At 36.5% G+C, this 19886-nt stretch overlaps 1 protein-coding gene across 2 annotated transcripts in view; it reads left to right on the forward strand.

Moving 5' to 3' along the window:
• The first annotated feature begins 1179 nt into the window (after positions 1–1179).
• Positions 1180–19886, forward strand: part of LOC306864490 (peptidyl-glycine alpha-amidating monooxygenase B-like) — a 54601-nt gene continuing 35894 nt past the window's right edge. For both annotated transcript variants that reach the window (XM_079408529.1, XM_079408528.1), the window contains exons 1-8: positions 1180–1278; positions 7499–7886; positions 9052–9172; positions 13019–13076; positions 14516–14603; positions 18859–18950; positions 19119–19202; positions 19470–19518. In XM_079408529.1, the coding sequence (XP_079264655.1) occupies positions 7795–7886; positions 9052–9172; positions 13019–13076; positions 14516–14603; positions 18859–18950; positions 19119–19202; positions 19470–19518 (584 nt within the window). In that variant the 5' untranslated portion in view covers positions 1180–1278; positions 7499–7794. The remainder of the gene's footprint in view (positions 1279–7498; positions 7887–9051; positions 9173–13018; positions 13077–14515; positions 14604–18858; positions 18951–19118; positions 19203–19469; positions 19519–19886) is intronic.

A 19886-nucleotide genomic window follows, 5' to 3' on the forward strand; every position in this document is an offset into this window, starting at 1 on the left:
CAGTTATACCCAGCTCTTATATTAATTTCTTTTAATTAATATAATGTGGTCAACACAGAAATCTGATAACACATTCTCAGAAAAAAAGGTACAAAAGATGTCAAAACAAATTCAATTTTATTTAGAAATTAAATGTATGAACTAAATCAAACATAGCCATACATAAACATACACTTCTCTTCACTCTCTGAGGCAGAAGTCTCCAAACTCCTTTCTAATCATCCTCCTACTACTTGTCCACTTGATCCTATTCCATCTCATCTCCTTCAAGCCATTTCTCCTGCACTCACTCACATCATTAACATAACCCTATCGGCAAAGGGCATCTCAGGAACTGCACTCCAGTGGTTGAGACCCCTGCCCTAGCACATGTGTGGTTTTGTTTACAATTTCTGGTTCACTTGCGAAAAGGGCAGTGTGAAAGCGAACCACACCAAAATCAACATTGTATCTGGTCTGGACTTTCGTAGGTCATCTAGGTGTAACCTACTAGCCTAGGCTACTGGATTATGAAATTGGACATACTAAACAGGTTTACAATCTGTATTGTTAAAAGCGCTATATAAAATAAATAAAGGTGTGCTAGTATGTGCTTCTGAATTCAGTTACTTTTTTGTATAAATTACATGTTTAAATATCCCCAAACATTTTCTGTATGGAATAATTATTATTTAGAAAAAAGACAAAGGAAAATCTAAAACAGGCGTCTTTATTAAACAAAAAATTTGAAGTTTGCTTCTCAAACGAGTCTTTTGATTCATCCCAATGAATCGACTCTTTTGAATTCTTTCACCAAAAAAGATTTTATTTCATCGATTCGTTCAGCGATCTTTCATATTTACTCCAAAAAGTAGCGACAAAGGAACGTGTCATGATTTATGACCGAGCTATTAATTGGTTGTAATTGAGTCATTGCACAAATTTGCACCAAACGCAACAAGCCTTTACTACTTTAATAAAATATCTACAGAACTGTAGATCGCTGACTTTTTAAATACAGGCTATTTATTTTTCCATGAATTATTTTACCATTTTATTATTTTACTTAACTATATTTCATATTTCAATTTTAAAAAAGTGATTTTGTTCAATTATATTGTTTTATTAGACTGCTAATAAGTGTCAACCGTCCCCGATCCCTGGTAGTCTCAAGTATAGGTCTCTGCGGTAGTCTCGCACGCTCAGGAGCTCACGGATCGATTGCACTGGTCTGAGTGACTCTGAACATCAGTTAAACAAGCAGAAGGAAGAAAGGAAAGTAAATAACGGGTCATTTCTGTGAGTAGAGTATATTATCATTTCATGTTCATTTGTTAGTCTCACATAAGCCCGTCGTTTAGTCATTTTTTTCTCAGTTTTTGAGACTGAACTTCACACGATGTCATCGGTTAGCAAAGCAACTAAGTTAGCCGTTTACTTTCGGACTTGTGCTAAATATGTTCTGTAACATTTAACAACTTGTTTATAACAACTATTACGCATTTTATAGCAAATGTGACGTTTTACTCTCAAACAGAGGGTTTACTGAATTAAGGGGTAACACTTTACAATAAGATGTCATTTGTCAACATTAATGTGTTAACTAACATCAACAAACAATGAACAATGCATTTATTACACTATTTATTAATCTTTGTTAATAAAAATACAGTTGTTCGTTGATTTTTCATGTTAGATCACAGTGCATTAATGATAAACACAACTTGTGATTTTAATAATGCATTAGTAAATGCTGAAATGATCATTAAGATGAATAAATACTGTTCTAAGTTCGGATGTTATTAACCTTATTGTAAAGTGTTAGCAATTAAGGTTATGGATGTGGCTAAAAAGACAGCTGTTGCTTATTCGGATGAAATGTTTATTCTGGTTTTAACAAATTTATTTACATCAACCACGTTTACGTTTAAAAAATTGATATTATTTATGTTTTTTTTATCATTGATGGTGTTTATCATGTCGTTTCTCATGCTTTGGATACTTTTTACAGTTTTTGTTTTTTAAGTATCGTGTCAGTTGCAGTTAATTTTAACGTTATTCATTATAAACACGCAGCCATGAGAGGTTTCAGGTGAGCTGATGAGTTGAATCAGGTGTATTTTGTAAATGTGTAGTTGTTGGTGTTCCTCCAGGACCAGGGTTGGGAAAGGGAAGAAAGCATTATAACTGTTTGAGCTTACACAAAGACATGCCACTGCTTGTAGCTGTTATTAGCTAATCCTAGTCTCTTTGTAGCTTTAACTCATGTTCACTTGTGTATCACGCCAGTAATACTTTTCATTAGGTTTGAAGAATTCCTGTAGTATCCCAAATAAATTGCCTTAGATTTGGAAAGGAATTGGCAAGAAATGTCACTCAGGATCATTACATCAAAATTACTCTTTATATTATATTATATTATTGTGGATTGTTGTACACACATGTCTTGTTTGGTTCGATTGAATTGTTTCCCCTCTTGGTGTGAATACAGCAATCTCACTCGGGTGCGGACCAAACAACCATGGCTGTGTTTCCCAAAAGCATCGTAAGTTTAAGTGCATCGTAGAGACAATGAAACCAATTTAGGCTTACGATGCTTAAGGGTTGTGCAGCCCATACCGAGACTTAGCTGAAGAGGCAAGCGATCTCTGGTACGGGACAACACCACCTCAAAACATCAAGCTCTTATAAACAACACACTTCAATTTACCATTGCATGGAAAAAAGAAAAAAACACCTCTCTTCTTTGCTATCTTAATTAATATTTGCAAGTATTTCACAAATATAAGCCGTTTGATTAGTTACGCTCAAAGTATAGATGGATTGCATAGAAACAGTGACTGTGGAGAAAGCCGTGCAAAACCCTCAAACTTGCGTCTCTCAACAAGGTTGCAGTCTCTCACAGTTTGATGTGTCTGTCAGAGGAAATCGCCACTGTTGTCACATCCTGTTGACACAATCTAAAATACCACGGAAGATACAGGGAAATACAGGGAAAGCAAGAGCTGATAAAATGTAAAAACTGTAACTTGAATGCAATGTAAGTCGCTTTGGATAAAAGCGTCTGCTAAATGCATAAATGTAAATGTAAGATGAAAATACAAAAAAAAAAACTTAAATTAACCTAAACCTAACCTTTAACATGAATTTAAAATGAACAAATATTCTATGATTTGCAACATATGTTACTGTTAAAATCTAACAGTGTTTCATGACCCATTGAATGAAATGTTTTCTTTTTTGTGTCTTATTGAACATCAAAAATGTCATTGGTTACATGCTTTTAGGTTTTTCTTACCTTTTTAGATGATGTACAATGAAGATACTGTAATGAAATAAATGAAACTTTAAATTACAAGGCCAAATAATTTTTTTTTTTTTTTTTTTTCATGTTTGCATGTGGATCAAAAAGGATGAAATGAAAACAGTAAATAGAAACCGTTTATTTCAATTTTATTTTTTCAGTTTGAACAGGACAAGCAAAAAACAATCTTTAAAATGGGTGTCTTCTGCCTTTACACACTGCTAACTTACCAACACAAAATATATTTCTGTAGGCAACTGTGTAAATATTAAAAATGAGAAACAAATTCAAATATAATATACAACAAATACTGTAAAAAGCCTGTAGTTCTGTATTTCTGTTGAAATTAAAAACAGGATTATAGTGTATGCATCTTTAAAATAGTGCATGCAAATTTAAAAGGACGGAAACTGTAGTTTTCAACACAATCCCACCTTGAGCTCTGAAATGAGGTTTCAACAGAAGCATATATCAAGTCATAGTGATTTTACCTTTATTAAAATACAAATAAAGGGCAGTAACCTAATTCCCAGTGAAGAACTACATTACCCATGAGCTCCATCAAAGAGGCTGCAGTTTCCATGGAAACGGAAATTGTGTCAAAAGAGCTCGGTAGCCACCCCTTTCTGTATAGCGATGTCATCAGAGTTATACTCCTGCTTACATGTAGTATATATTAAACATTAAGCAATAACCTTAAAGTGTTCTTGTTTTTTATTCAAATATAAATCAGTAGTTTTATGATGTAATGTGGTTTCCTTAAATAGTTCAACCTAGACGCTGCAGTGCTTTGATGGTCTGTGGCTGCTGCTTAAACACTGATGATCAATGAGGAGAGAGAGACTCATGGGGAACGTAACTATGGTAATTGATGGTGAATGCAGCGGTTGCCATAGTTACCTTCTCTTCAGGTCTTGGGTGTGATGATGATGTCAGCCAGCATGCTGGGCTATCTCCCTCTCTTTCTCTCTCTCTCTCTCTCTCTCCCTACCTCTCTTGCTCTCTCTCTCTCTCTCTCTCTCTCTCGCTCCCTCCCTCTCGCTCCTTCTCGCTCACTCTCCCTTTCTCTCCCTCTCTCTGTCTCTCTCTCTCCCTACCTCTCTCGCTCTCTCCCTCTCGCTCCCTCTCCCTTTCTCTCCCTCTCTCTCTCTCCCTACCCCTCTCTCTCTCTCTCTCTCTCTCTCTCTCTCTAATTGAGTCAGGCTGCGCTGAAACAGCAGCAGTTCATCTCTCATTTTCTGCTGTTCTTCAGATCTTAATGCGACGAGCGAGCGAGGTAGGCAGTCTGTTATGAATTTTAGTTTTTTCTCCTTATTGTGCTTTCTGTTTAATGCAGTGCATGTGTGAATGCTTTGTGAGAAGAGCTGCTCTACATAGTGTGGATCATTTATTCTGAGAAACTCTGGATGATCAATGGTGTATGTTTGAGGAAGTGATACGGCTGTTTGTTCCTGGTACTTGTCTTTATTCACCCGTGATCCATCCACATAACAAATAACGGCTGTTTGCAATGGATTTCTCTGAAAGTAAGAAGCATCACTGGTTGATGGAAAGTGAGATGTCTCCCTGGTGTTCTGTTCAGTTATTTGAGATTATAGTTTGCAGTTTATATTTCATAACAGGTACAAATGACGTGCAGACTTGCGTGTGCGAGATGATTCATGCTCACCTAGTGATGCGACCAGTGTTGCCAACTCTCGCAAGCTAAATAAGCAACCGCAGCTTCAAAGCAAGCCCAATATTATTATATATGTTCACCTTCTCCGATGTTTCCTCCATCTCTGTACATCTCTGTTGTTGGCCTTGTTTGTCTATTTACATCTACTAGCCTCACATGTCTGCAAGTTAAATGCGATTTTACTCCAATAAGGGGGAGGGGGTGCGATGTGCAATGACGAATAACCCTACAGCACATTAATTATTGCACTGATTGGCTTTTACCTGCGAGCAGACAGTGTCAACACTATATTGGAAAATAAAACATCGACCATAAATGTAAAGAAACAAAGTTGCTTGTCAGGTTTTCCTAACAAGCAACCATATATATTTTTTTAAATAAGCCCAAAAACTTTGCAAAAAAAGAAGAAGCCCAAAGTCGCGTAAAATACCTGGACTTGGCAACTATGGATGCGATTCACTGATTTAAAGTTTCTGTTTTGATGTTATAAAAAAGAAGATGTTGTCAGTTTGTGATGACTGAAATGCAATCATATTAATGTATTTTTATCTCTTTTTCTCACCTTGAACATTATGAATGAAACATTTGTAAAAACTGATCTTTAATAATAGCCTAACAATATGCTTAATGTATAATAGCTTAATGAGGAATTTGTGTGAACATTTTGAACATCCACATTTTACTTCACACTGTCATCCTGTACTTGCCTTGAAAAATCTTTGAAAAGAAGTGGAAATCATTCATATTTCAAAAGCAGGGAAAGATCTCAATGAACCTTCCAGTTAATGTCCCATAGCCTTGATGAGTTGTTTATGTAAAGTCATGGTTAATGTATGGATAATGGAGTCTTATAAGTGATGCTCACTGTGGTTTTAGAAAAGGACGTAGCTCTATACATCACATCATCATTCTTGGAAGTTAAATAAATGATGCTTAGGAACATGCGATTGCTGTTTTCTTTGCTTTTAGAGATTGCATTTGCCACAACTTGGAAGTGCAGTGTTTTAAATTGACATTAGCTTAGAAGACAATTTCCTTCTTTTTTAAACAACACATCAAACAGACTTTTTAAAATCAGGGTGATACAAGAAATAAGAAAGTGGTTTGACATTGGTTACTCATTTATACCAGACAATACCGGTATTGTTTTCAAAAATCTACACTTTGAAACCTGTTTTCAGGCCCCCAAAACATTGTTGTTGTGTTAACGATTGGCTGAAATGCATAAAAAGTATACCGTTTTTTTCATCGACAATGGTGTCGCGTCAAGGCCCCCTTAAATTGTGAAAATAAAATTAGACCCTTAAGGTCTTTGCGCACTGAGTCCAAAATTACCGTCCGAAATTTTAGCACGCAAATAAATTTAAAAAATAAATACGAGCTCACGTTGTGTCAATCACGTTTATACACTGCCTCCGAAACTTTCGTCCGTCATAAAAAAATTCGGATCAGGTTTGATTTTCTGAGTTTTCGCATCCGTAGCAAGCATTTCGATAGGAAAGGATGACGAATACGAAAAAAAAAAACCCTGAAAAACCGCATACGAAAATTTGAGACTCGTTGTGCAAGGACCTTTAGGGTAAAATGGCCAGAAGTGCTATTTTTTTTAGTTTGGTTTAATACTTACTGTCATTTATTTATTTGTTAATGATTTGTAAAGAGAAAACACAAAAATGCCATTACATTGTTTAAAATAAATTATAAAATTTGTCAAAATATGCTGGTTTATTTCTGAGAATATGCAAGTTAAGAGTCTGAGTCTGCCATGTCTATTCAGCTGTGTATGTTTTTGAAGTCATATGGCCCAGAAAGACCAAACAGCTCCTTGGCAATATGTTAATTTCCAACAGTGACAAGAAGATTATTTCAGTGATTAATTCAGTCTACGCTGAAAGAGCGTAAGCCCTCAGTTCCTCCCCGTCTGCTTGTTTTTCCTGTCATTTGTCTTTCCTTGGATTGGCCTCTCCTCTTCATCATGAGACATCTGCCTTTACACAAATGATATCAGTCACGATTAGCGTGGCAGCGTCTGTTTTTGCATCCCATTGATTGTATTGAAATTTCTTATCGCTGGCACTGAATGTGGATGTATTGTATGATGGTGCTCTCAGGATAAACACACTGCATGGTGATACCTCCCATAATTCCCTGTGGCTCAGCCCTGCTCATTAACTCTACATCCAGATCAGCTCACCGACGTTTGCCAAAGAGTACAGGCTTGCAGAGATATTCAGTATGGTACCACCCTGCAGAAGTGACATCCCCCGTCACGAAGCACTGCTGAGGCCCCTTCTCTTCCTGCGTCTCCTAGGGAGCAAGCTGAGGGTATTGTTAGGGGAATCCGCTTTGATTAGATTATTGTGTGCTCCCTCTCTCTCTGTCTGTCTCTTCAGATATGGACTGCATGTATATTTCATGAATGTTGGTCGGGATGTAAGAATTGATCTCGCTGATGATTCTGCTGGATCATATTTTAAAAGGGGTAATGTTATTTGTATTATTTTCATCTTTTCTTTTTTTGTATGCTGTTTTTGCAGGTTGTGACAGAAGCCTGATTCGTGAAATGCACTGCCCAGCGTGAGAAGCAAGAAGCCTTTCTCGTCCTCCTCCTCCTCTTCATCACGCGTGGCGGTGTCACACTGTATCTGGACAGCCCTGGTTTCATTCAGTGTGGAGGCGACTGAGACGTGGACTGTTTTTATGGCACTTTGTTGAGGAGAGCAGAAAGAGCGAATCGTGGTCGCTGAGTGTTGCCGTGGCTTATGGCGGCAGGGCAGGATTGAAACGCATCAGCTCACTTTCAGTTCTGTTGTTGATCGCTCTTCTGTCAGAGATGGGCGTTCTGGGGTGCAGCGTGCTTGTGTTTGCGCTCTTCTTTCAGTGCCATAGCCGCAGTGTCCAAAACCCCATGTTCAGGTTCAAGAGGTGAGAAAGTTCAGTTCCTTAATGGATATTTAATGCTTTTTTGATCACACTTCACTTTAATGTGTCCTAATAATTACATTGAGTACTGAGTAAAAAATTCACACATTAATTACACATAATTTACTGTAGATACTAGAGTAAATACTGTACATGGACACAAGTAAATTGTTACCCTTTTTTATTTGAACTTAAAGTGATCCAACAAGAGTTTTATTTTAGTGATGCACTGAAATGAATATTTTACACACTGAAACAAACAGAAACCAAAAATAATATTTATAATACAATCAAGTGTGTTAATCCAAACTCAAATAAAAACTAAGCTACGTAGAAACATTTAAATTGCACATAAGGAAGTTTTATATCACTCTGTTCTACCAGTTGTTTAAATAGTTAAAAAAAATTCTCGACAGATTTATTCAAACATGCATTAAATAAAAAAATCATTAACATTCTATACATTTAGTTATTATTAAGATTTTTTTTTTCTAGTTGACTCAGCTTTATGGACATTGATTGTCAATTAGATCAATTAAATTGGAGAAATTGATGTAAACTCAGCCGTAGCATCCACACAGCTGGCATGTTGTAGTTGATCCAGATTTTGGGCACGAATTAGACACTGACACAGAAAACACTCCGTTGGAGAAGAGCTAATTAAACGTCACTGTTTTGGGCAGTGATTCTAAAACACTTTCATTACCTTTTTAATTAATTTATTTTATTTGTGCTGTTGCATTAGTTAATTTTAAGGTGTGTTTACACTGTTCTGTTCTTTTCTTATCAGTCTGATTACACGATGGATGATAAAGCCGGTCCAAAAAGAACATTAAAAAAAGGCGACCTAGCCATATTGAATATAAAAAGGCCCTATGAAATTCCCTTTGATCTGTTCTCAAACCTGAAATGAAATCTGCATTTTCATCATACATTTTTCTGAAATCTGTTGTATGGTTTAACACCATCAAAAGGGTTCTGAAATAGGACTGAACAATTTGGACACAGGCATATTGCAAAATATTGTCAAATAAAAGTTATATTCTCAAACATTGCTGAAGCAGGCATCACTAGTTCTAGGACATCTCAACTTAATATCAGTACTTTACTGTCAAATATGCATCCTAGCAACTCAGATAGCAATGCACAATCTTTTTTTTGGTAACAGGTTTCAGGACAATGCCTGGTCGGACCCCAATGACTGCTCTAGGACCAGACAGCCATTTGTCCTGTCCAATCCTTACAACTTTTCCCTCGATATTCGCATACCAGGGGTGATTCCAACAGAGGTAAGCGTTCTTTGTCTTTTTTGTGATTTGTACATTTCTTCACATTTCCCCCTGTTTCATCTCCATTTAGTTTTCACCACAGTTTTGCTATAAAAGTGAGCGTATTAGGTCGTGGAGAGGAGGGGAAGAGCGGAGACCAGCAGCATAATGTCTTCTTTTTTTATTTCACTTTCATTGAGTTAAAAGCATCAAAGGTTCCCATAAACGAATGCTGCACTTCATTATTCCCTGCATCAAAATGAACAAATATATTATGCATGCTTAAATAAACACATCCTGTATATAAAAACAAATACTCACTGCAATCCATGAACGTGTCTGTCCACTACTGTACACGATCTTAGAGTTTGAAGCATCTGTCATAGGAAATAAACACATGCTGTTATAAATATTTAAGAGAAACATCTTCTAATAGGATAATGTCACACAGTCTCATGACTAATTATGAGACACAGATGAGTCATCAAATGTACTATAGGGATAATGAAGATTTGAAACCCACAAGACCAAAATTAACCAGTTTTCTCTAAAATTAATGGATTTTAACATTGTTTTCTATGATATGCAGCAAGAAACACCTCTTTTAACGTCTCAAGTTTTGTAGTGCAGTACTGTTAAAAAGATTGTAAACTATTTAACCGCATTTGTGATGTATTATTTGCTGTTCAAAGGCGTCCAGATGCATTGAGGTTTAATTTTTAATGTCTTGATAGTAACAGTTTTCCTGCAGGGCTAAGGTCTGGGCTGCATCTCCTCACACTTTGTAATTATTAGAGCTGTAGTCATTGCTGCCGTTTTAAGCTAGTTTTCTGTATAGTTGACAGTTCTGAATGCACTGAACCTTGTTACTCAGGCAGCTGGAGAAAGAGAGAATTACAGCAATTACAAGCAAGCCCAAATCAGATTGACTGAAAAACATATACAAAAGTACAAATCTGATCAAGAAACATTTCTTATTATTACCTTAAATACATATTTTATTATTATCTTAAATACAGCTGTGCTACTTATTATTTATGCAGAAATCATGATATACTACAATTTAAATGTTTGGTTTGTTTGTGTTAATAGAAATAAATGCTTTTATTCAGCAAATTTTGCATTACATTGATCAAAAGTGATAAAGCATGGTTGTAAAGAGGCAGAAAAATTTCAGTAAATTTCTGGAATCACCATTATAGCTAGCTTACATTTAGCATATCCGATTTACTGGCTAGCTAGCTGCTGAATATACATAGTTTTTTTGGTGTTTGCTAGTTAAACGGTAATGCCATATATCAAATGTTTTTACCATAGTAATGGTAATGCTCAAATGTGACTCAGTAGTCCTGCTGTAGCCGTGCAGATTCTAGAAATTATTGTGCATGTGATTGAGGAATGAGCAGGGTAGAAATTCAACTGAGTTTCAACTGAGTTTTAGCCAAGACTATGATGCAAGATGTTTTTTCAACTACATTAAAGATTTAAGTTCTCTCTTATTGGCTAACCTGCAATTTTGCAAATTCAAATTTATTCCCATATATTCCTTTTAATTCCTGTAAATTCCTATTTAGTCCCATAAATTCCTATTTAGTCCCGTATATTCCTGTTTAGTCCCGTATATTCCTGTTAATTCCGGTATATTCCTGTTAATTTCTGTGTATTCCTGTTTAGTCTTGTATACTCCTGTTTAGTCTTGTATACTCCTGTTTAGTCCCGTATATTCCTGTTAATTCCGGTATATTCCTGTTAATTTCTGTGTATTCCTGTTTAGTCTTGTATACTCCTGTTTAGTCTTGTATACTCCTGTTTAGTCCCGTATATTCCTGTTAATTCCGGTATATTCCTGTTAATTTCTTTGTATTCCTGTTTAGTCTTGTATACTCCTGTTTAGTCTTGTATACTCCTGTTTAGTCTTGTATACTCCTGTTTAGTCTTGTATACTCCTGTTTAGTCTTGTATACTCCTGTTTAGTCCCGTATATTCCTGTTAATTCCGGTATGTTCCTGTTAATTTCTGTGTATTCCTGTTTAGTCTTGTATACTCCTGTTTAGTCTTGTATACTCCTGTTTAGTCCCGTATATTCCTGTTAATTCCTGTGTATTCCTGTTTAGTCTTGTATACTCCTGTTTAGTCTTGTATACTCCTGTTTAGTCTTGTATACTCCTGTTTAGTCCGGTATATTCCTGTTAATTCCGGTATATTCCTGTTAATTTCTGTGTATTCCTGTTTAGTCTTGTATACTCCTGTTTAGTCTTGTATACTCCTGTTTAGTCTTGTATACTCCTGTTTAGTCCCGTATATTCCTGTTAATTCCGGTATATTCCTGTTAATTTCTGTGTATTCCTGTTTATTCTTGTATACTCCTGTTTAGTCCCGTATATTCCTGTTAATTTCTGTGTATTATCTGTTTAGTCTTGTATACTCCTGTTTAGTCTTGTATACTCCTGTTAATTCCCGTTTAGTTCCGTATATTCCTGTTAATTCCGGTATATTCCTGTTAATTTCTGTGTATTCCTGTTTAGTCTTGTATACTCCTGTTTAGTCTTGTATACTCCTGTTTAGTCCCATATATTCCTGTTAATTTCTGTGTATTCCTGTTTAGTCTTGTATACTCCTGTTTAGTCTTGTATATTCCTGTTAATTCCCGTATACTTCTGTTTAGTCCCGTATGTTCCTGTTAATTTCTGTGCATTCCTGTTTAGTGCTCTATATTCCTGTTAATTCCGGTATATAGGGCGGTCGTGGCCTAATGGATAGAGAGTTGGACTTGTAACCTGAAGGTCATGGGTTCGAGTCTCAGGTCTGGCAGGGATTGTAGGTGGGGGAGTGAATAACCAGCACTCTCTCCACCCTCAATACCACGACTGAGGTGAGACCCTTGAGCAAGGCACCGAACCCCCAACTGCTCTCCGGGGCTCCGCAGCATTGGCTGCCCACTGCTCCGGGTGTGTGTTCACTACTGTGTGTACACTTGGATGGGTTAAATGCAGAGCTCAAATTCCGAGTATGGGTCACCATACTTGGCCACACACCACTTCCCCCTTCCCCCCTTCCCCCTTCCTGTTAATTTCCGTGTATCCCTGTTTAGTCCCGTATATTCCTGTTAATTCCGGTATATTCCTGTTTAGTCCCGTATAGTCCTGTTTAGTCCCGTATACTCCTGTTTAGTCCCGTATAGTCCTGTTTAGTCCCGTGGGAATTAACAGGAGTATACGGGACTAAACAGGGATACACGGAAATTAACGGGAAGGGGAATTAACAGGAGTATACGGGACTAAACAGGAATAGTCCTGTTTAGTCCCGTATACTCCTGTTAATTCCCATGTATTCCTGGTTATTTTCATATGTTCCTGCTTACTCCCATATATTCCGATTAATTCCCATTGAAAGTTTCCAACTTTGAAAATTCCTGGAATTTCGCAACCCTACAGTATTTCATTTTATTTATAGGCGTCTTTCATGGCACTCAAGATCACCTTACAAGTAATAAAAAAAAAACATACAACCAAGAATCCATACAAACAAGAAACAATACAATAAATTCATAAACATTGATCCACATATAAAGACATTCTCATGTTACAAAAGTTTCTATTTTAAATAAATGCTTTTTTTTTTTTTTTAGTTTCTATTCACGAAAGAATCCTGAATTTTTTTTTCCACAAAATATTAAGCAGCAAAAACTCTTTATAACACTGATTATAGTAATAAGGACCCTTATTAATATCTGAGCAGCATATCACACTTTATTAGGTAATTAATGCAGCATATAGTACTTCAGTACTTGTCAGCTTTTGTTAACATGGTCTGATGAATAGTGAATGTGTATGGAAGTGCCTAATAAGTGTGTTTGCTTCTTAACAGTCTGACAGCTACTACTGTATGGCTGTTCCAGTCCCCACGTCACAGGAGGCCTACATAGGTGAGTACATGTGCCATCAACAATGGGAAAGCACAGAGATGTGTAATCTTCATTAAATAAACATCCAAACTAAGACAAAACCATGAGAGAACAAGAACTAAGACTCACCAGATGAATCCTCTACTAACAGATAAAACATGAGACCGAACAAGGACGTCATGTGGACTTAAAACACAATAAAAGAAACCTGGTCTCTTTATTCTTATGAGTGCATGTGCACTGTATTGTTTAGACAAGGAGCGGCCGCTACGTCCGTGTGCGCCGCCATCTTGAATTCATACCTGACTGTTATTTGTTAACTGTGATCCTGATGATGAAATGAATGTTTAATCTGATCAGGCTTTAAAGATGTAATCGCATTCAGGCCGGTCTCTCCTTTTGCATTTTCTGTTGGTAATATCAAAGTATAACTCTCTGTCCTGCTCTGTGTGTGTAAACAGATGGATATCATATTTTACCTGAGTTATGGATATGAGATTACAGGCTGAATTGCATGCGATGAGATAAGGCAGTGTATGCCTTTCTATAACTGTCCTGTCCTTTCGAGCTACAAGCACAAACAAACACATACAGTGCAAGCATTGTAGTCTGATTCACTGGAAATGACTCATTTGAGCGGGTGTATTTGATGAATCATTCAGAAAGTAAATCATTCACTGAAGGAACCCGCTGAGTCAAAGCAGTTACTTATTAAACTGCATGTTATCATTTAATTTCAGCAATATCCATCTTGAAATGAAGCGTGTTTTGTGTACTGAGGGTTTGTGAGATTTCAGACGTTGTAATCGCTGAGTGGTCTTTCTTCAGCTTTCCATGAATGTTTTTTTTTTTTTTTTCATTGGGGTGGTCTTTAGAGAAGGCAGGCTGTAGTTTACAGAGTAGCAGGTCCACCCAGACTTCTGCATGTATCTGAGAGTTACATTATCTCTGTCGTGCTACTGCCATCAATCAGCATCCCATCTATTATTCATAGCTTCAATAAAGATAGAAACCTTTTCTGAAGATATCCATCACTTTTCATATAGGTAGCATATTGATGTTCATTGTGGTTTATGCTGAGCAAACAGCATTCAGCCTTTCAAACTCTTCACAGAGGTTTCATGCAAACCTATGTTGTAAAATATGATTTTTGTAAATTGTAAATAAAACAAAGATTGTATGTTTCTCAAAATACTATTTCAGTCTTTACATTTAATTTCATATTTAATTTAAAACATGAGTTCTTATGCTTGGTTTAGGGGTCAAATAGTTGTTTTTAAACTTGCTTTGTGTGTGAAACCACTTTTAAATAGAGCTGACCTTTCAGCTGTTTGTTTGCAGAAATGCTACAACACTGATTTATCGAGAAACAGTTGATTCAAGATGCTTACCTTACTATCTTACTGTGTTAAGATTTCAGTCCTGACTTTACACTTAACACTTTTCTTTTCTCTTCTCAGTGGACTTTGTTCCCCATGCCACTATGGACACAGCCCACCACATGATTTTATATGGCTGCAAAACCCCTTATGCCTCCCAGGGATACTGGTGAGTCAAGTCTGACACCTTGAGAACTGGAGTGACTGGAGGATCTTTAATGCTTTTTCAGAAAATACATTTTCAGGCTGGTTGGGATGCGCAAACAAAAAGACCATACATATTGTACAGATACACCAACATTCAAAAATGAAAATATAGTTACATTATCGCTGAGAAAAAAAAGTGTGTGTGTATATAAATATATATATATATATATATATATATATATATATATATTATACATACAGTCATGGCCAAAAATACCTGCACCCTTGGTAAATACGATCAAAGAAGGCTGTGAAAATTAATATGCATTGTTAATCCATTTGATCTTTTATTAAAAAAAAATCACAAAAAGCTAACCTTTCATTGGATAAGAATTTAAAATGGAGGGAAATATCATTATGAAATAAATGTTTTTCTCAAATACACATTGGCCACAATTAACGGCACCCTTTTATTCAATACTTTTTGAAACCAAGTTTCAAAACAGTTTAACAGCTCTAAATGTTCTCCTATAATGCCTGATGAGGTTAGAGAACACCTGACAAGAGATCAGAGACCATTCCTTCATCCAGAATCTCTCCAGATCCTTTAGATTCACAGCTCCATGTTGGTGCTTCTTCTCTTCAGTTCACCTCACTCATTTTCTACAGGGTTCAGGTCAGAGGACTGGAATGGCCATAGTGACCTATTTTTGTGTTTGGATTATTGTCCGGTTGGAAGATCCAAACATGGCCCATTATAAGATTTCAGTCACTTGTTGATTTTTTTATCTGTTGGTATTTGATAGAATCCATGATGCCATGTGTCTAAACAAGATGTCCAAGACCTCCAGCAGAAATATAGGCCCACAACATCAAAAATACAGCAGTATACTTCATTGTACACATGGGGTACTTTTTATCCCTGTGTTCACCAAACCCATCTTGAGTGTTTGCTGCTAAAAAGCTAATTTTTTAGTTTCATCTGACCATAGAAGCCAGTCCCATTTGAAGTTCCAGTCGTGTCTGATAACTGAATATGCTGGAGTTTGTTTTTGGATGAGCTAGGAGAATTTTTCTTGAAACCCTCCCAAACAGCATGTGGTGATGTAGGGGCTGTTTGACAATTTCTTTAAAGGTTTTCTGACCCTGAGACTCAACTATTTTCTGCAATTCACCAGCTGTGATCCTTGAAGAGTCTTTAGCCACTCAAACTCTCCTTCTCATCATGCATTAGGACGATATAGACACACGTCCTCTTCCAGGCAGTTTCGTAACATTTTATGTTGATTAGAAATTCTTAATTATTGCCCTGATGGTGGAAATGGGAATTTTCACTGCTCTAGCTCTTTTCTTAAAGCCACTTCACTAATTTGTGAAGCTCAATTATCTTTTGCTGCACATCAGAAATATATTCTTTGGTTTTTCTCATTGTGATGGATGATTAAGGGAATTTGGGCTTTGTTTTCCCTCCTATTTATATTTCTGTGAAACAGGAAGCCATGGGTAGATAATTTCATGTTCATAATCACCCTGGAGTGCTCAAAATTGTGAATATGAATGGGAATATACTTCAGAGATATTTTACTCTTAAAAAAAATTCTAGGGGTGCCAATAATTGTGTCCAACGTGTATTTGAGAAAAAAAATAACATTTATATTAAAATAGATGAAAGCTGTTATATATTATAATAATAATTACTGGGGTTGGGTACCTTTCACATCTGAACCAATACGGTACCGGTATCGGTACCTTTTTTCGGTACTTTACACTCTCTGAATTTCAATATTTTGAACAATAGGGCCCTACAATTGTTTTCTTTTTTTTCTTCCAGAAAAAAATATTCTTGTATTTTATTTTTTCTGATAATCAAATGAAGGCATTTATTTATTTTTAATCAAATGAAAATGAAACCCTTTTATTTATTGGCAAACAAACAAAGGTTTACTGTTAAAATTAATACATGGTAGAAAAATTGTGTGAATATTCCTTTAAATTTTTTTTATAATTGTATTTTTTCTACAATTAAATGGTTAATGTAGTTGTAATAATTATTCTCTCTCTCTCTCTCTCTCTCTCTCTCTCTCTCTCTCTCTCTCTCGGGTGAATCGGTACTCGACACAATTCGGTATGTACCCTTAAAAGTACCGAGTTCGGTTCCCAACCCTAATAATTACCAATATTACTTTTTTATCATATTAATGATCAAATAAAGCTTTGAATGGTTCGTGCATACATGCAACAGTTGCACAAGTTACTGTAATTACAGTTGTTAGTGATGAAGTGTTTAATTTGTTCAGTGTTACTCCTGTCTCTGTTTTATGTGTGTAGTCAGCTATGAATAAACCACAGTCAGCTTGAGCTCCTGTGACCTTGTGGTGCTTTCAGAACATCAGTCTCTTTGTTTGAGCAGTTTGACACATGTTAGCTTCTGAATCAACCAAAAGTGTGAGTTTGAGGCTGGATTACAGTATCTGTTTATCAGACCAATGACAGATGGGTGTGGGAAAGTAGAAGTGCTCAGGAAACACCTTCTGTTATTATTACTCTTTTTGGTGATTCAAGGGGCACAAGAAACATTACAGTTTTGATGACATTTGTCTCTGTACGTATAGATACAGTGGTGGCCAAAATAATTGGTTATTTATTTATTATTAATTATGATTATTGTGCCATTAAATCTCATCTGAGCTTTCTTCTGGCCAGCGCTGCAACAACTGCCGCTTCCCTTTAGAAAGAGAGAGAAAAATTAATAAAACTGCCTGTTACTACAGCAACCATTTACACCTTGACAACAGCATCTGAGATGACCTGAAGGGAGGAGAGATAGAGGCTTGGTTCTCATCCTTTCTTCAGTTTCCATGAGCTGTGTGATTAGATATAATTAACTCAAAAACATTGCAGTAAATACAGTACAGCAGCCATATTACCTGATAAACAATCCTCAATACAGTAACCCCAAATATAATCAAAAAGGCACATATACTCTTGGTATAAAGTCAGGGTTTTTGAGAAAGTTGAAACATATCTGAGGTATACAGTGTGTCAGTCTCATTTTAACCACAGTGGCTTCATTTCCCTGCTATCAGACTTCACCGTGTATTATAAAAAATTAATCGTGCAGATATTGCAGGGCGCTTCGCATGGCTTGCATGGCACGCTTTCATAGTGAGAGATGTGAGGCTTCAGAAGCGCTGAGGATCAGCGTGAAAATAGACTAATTATACCAAACCTGCCAATGCTCAGAAATACTAGATTCAGAGAGGCCATGAGTCATCTGGAAGTTCTTTTGCAACAAAGTGCAGGAAACACTTCTCAGAAAAAAAAAAAAATGCTAAAATGCTCAGACCAGCATGTGTGTTTGAGCATCCCAACCAGTACTGCTCATAGGCTCGGCCTGTGACACTGGAGTTTGGGGCAGGGCTGTGTGGTTGTGTGGCAGATGTCATTCAGTCAGATTTACTACATATGAGTTTTGTAGTCATATGAGGAAAAAAATAACTGTTGTTATTCTGTGTCAAATCAACCTCATTTCAAAAACTTCCCCAGCTAAAATGATTGATTTGGTAATATTTTTCTTTCTTGAATAAAAGTCAAAATATTAAATGTCATGGAGGAATAACAACGCATCTCCATGTGAGCATTGTTCAATTTGACCCCCTTTCAGTGGTTGAACAATAAAATGTGTGACTTATGTTTGGTTTTTGACCACTGTGTAGTATACAGTTTAACAATTTACGCACTGAGCCACATAGAAATCCCCATACCTGTCTAACTGAATAAGAAAAAGAAAAGATATAATGTTTCTAGACTTTGTTTCTTGACTTGCAAGCATGTAAACTTTGGAAAAAACAAAACGAGCTTTTTACTATTTATTTTTTTTCTAATTGGCACATGCAACAAATGCAAAAATGCAACAAAGATGGTTAAAGTCTACAGATTTTACTAATTGATCTACAGACAAACCAATCCCTGTGTAAAAACAACAGTGCTGCTGCTATCTTTCGAAAGTCATTTCTCCTCCCTGATATTTAGCTTCATATGTCAGGTGGAAATTGTCATTTTGACTGCCCTCTACAAAATAGTGGATTACTCAGCAAATATTCATCCAAGGCATTTAATATTTTGCCATTTTCTTCATTTGTGTATTTCTTTCACCAGAAAACATTTGTAGCTGAGGACCTCTGGTTCAGTTGACACAGAATGACCATATTGCAATTGTATGTGTTGTAATGAGTAATAATGATTCACTTCTGACATATTTTGGTTGGAATGTTTAGGGATTGTGGGAAAGAGCTGGGGACGTGTCGGGATCAGGCCAAGATCATGTATGCCTGGGCCAGGAATGCTCCACCAACCAAACTACCTAAAGGTGCTCTCCTGTCTCCTCCTCATTTCTTTCTCTCGTCTCTGTGTCGCAGCAGCCAGATCAATCAGCCAGTGCTGTTATAACGTACAAGTGATCATGAGTAAATGCCTCTTTTCTGAAAAAACAATGAAAGTCTGAAGTCACCTTGTTTTGCACTCTTTTTTTTTTCAGATGTTGGCTTTAAAGTTGGAGGAGACACTAGAATTAACTACTTTGTGCTGCAAATTCACTATGGTGATATCCAAAATTTCAGAGGTAAATACTGATGTACACCGCAGAGCTGATCGGCATGCTTTAATGACAGCGGCATCAACCAACTTGGCCTGCTGATCAGGAATGCGCTATGAATGATGGAAAATGTCCAGAATTATAATTTTCATCAACATTTACTCACTCATCTCTCATTGTGACATCATTTTTTGTCTGCATGCCATTTGCTACATAAAACAGCAGTATTTGCGCAATGTCTGACAGCATTTTGGTGACATGAGATGTGACTGATGTGTCTTGGCTTGGTTTTAGATCATCATAGAGACTGCTCAGGACTCACTTTAAGAATGACTTCCAAACGGTACGTTATAATCGCCACTAGATCTAAGAATATCTGTGAGTTATTCATAAGATGTGGCCTACTTGTTCAGTTTTGTCATCATTTACTCATTTCCCTGTTGTTGCAAACAAGAATCATTTTCTTCAGTCGATGATGTTAAGCCTGACATGACTGAGTTTTTTTTGCAAAATGAGGTTTGAAGAAGGAAGATTATCAAAGAATTATGACGTAAATTTGGTTTGGATTATCACACAAAGATAATGTATGGATTTATTGAGAATGAAGTACTTCTATGGTGATAGACTGACAGTGTGTAATAGGGCTGCACAATTAATCGAATTTCTAATCGCGAGTACGATTATGGATACCACGATTACATAATCGTTCAA

This window comes from Barbus barbus (assembly GCF_936440315.1).
Source record: "Barbus barbus genome assembly, chromosome: 45".
NCBI lineage: Eukaryota > Metazoa > Chordata > Actinopteri > Cypriniformes > Cyprinidae > Barbus > Barbus barbus.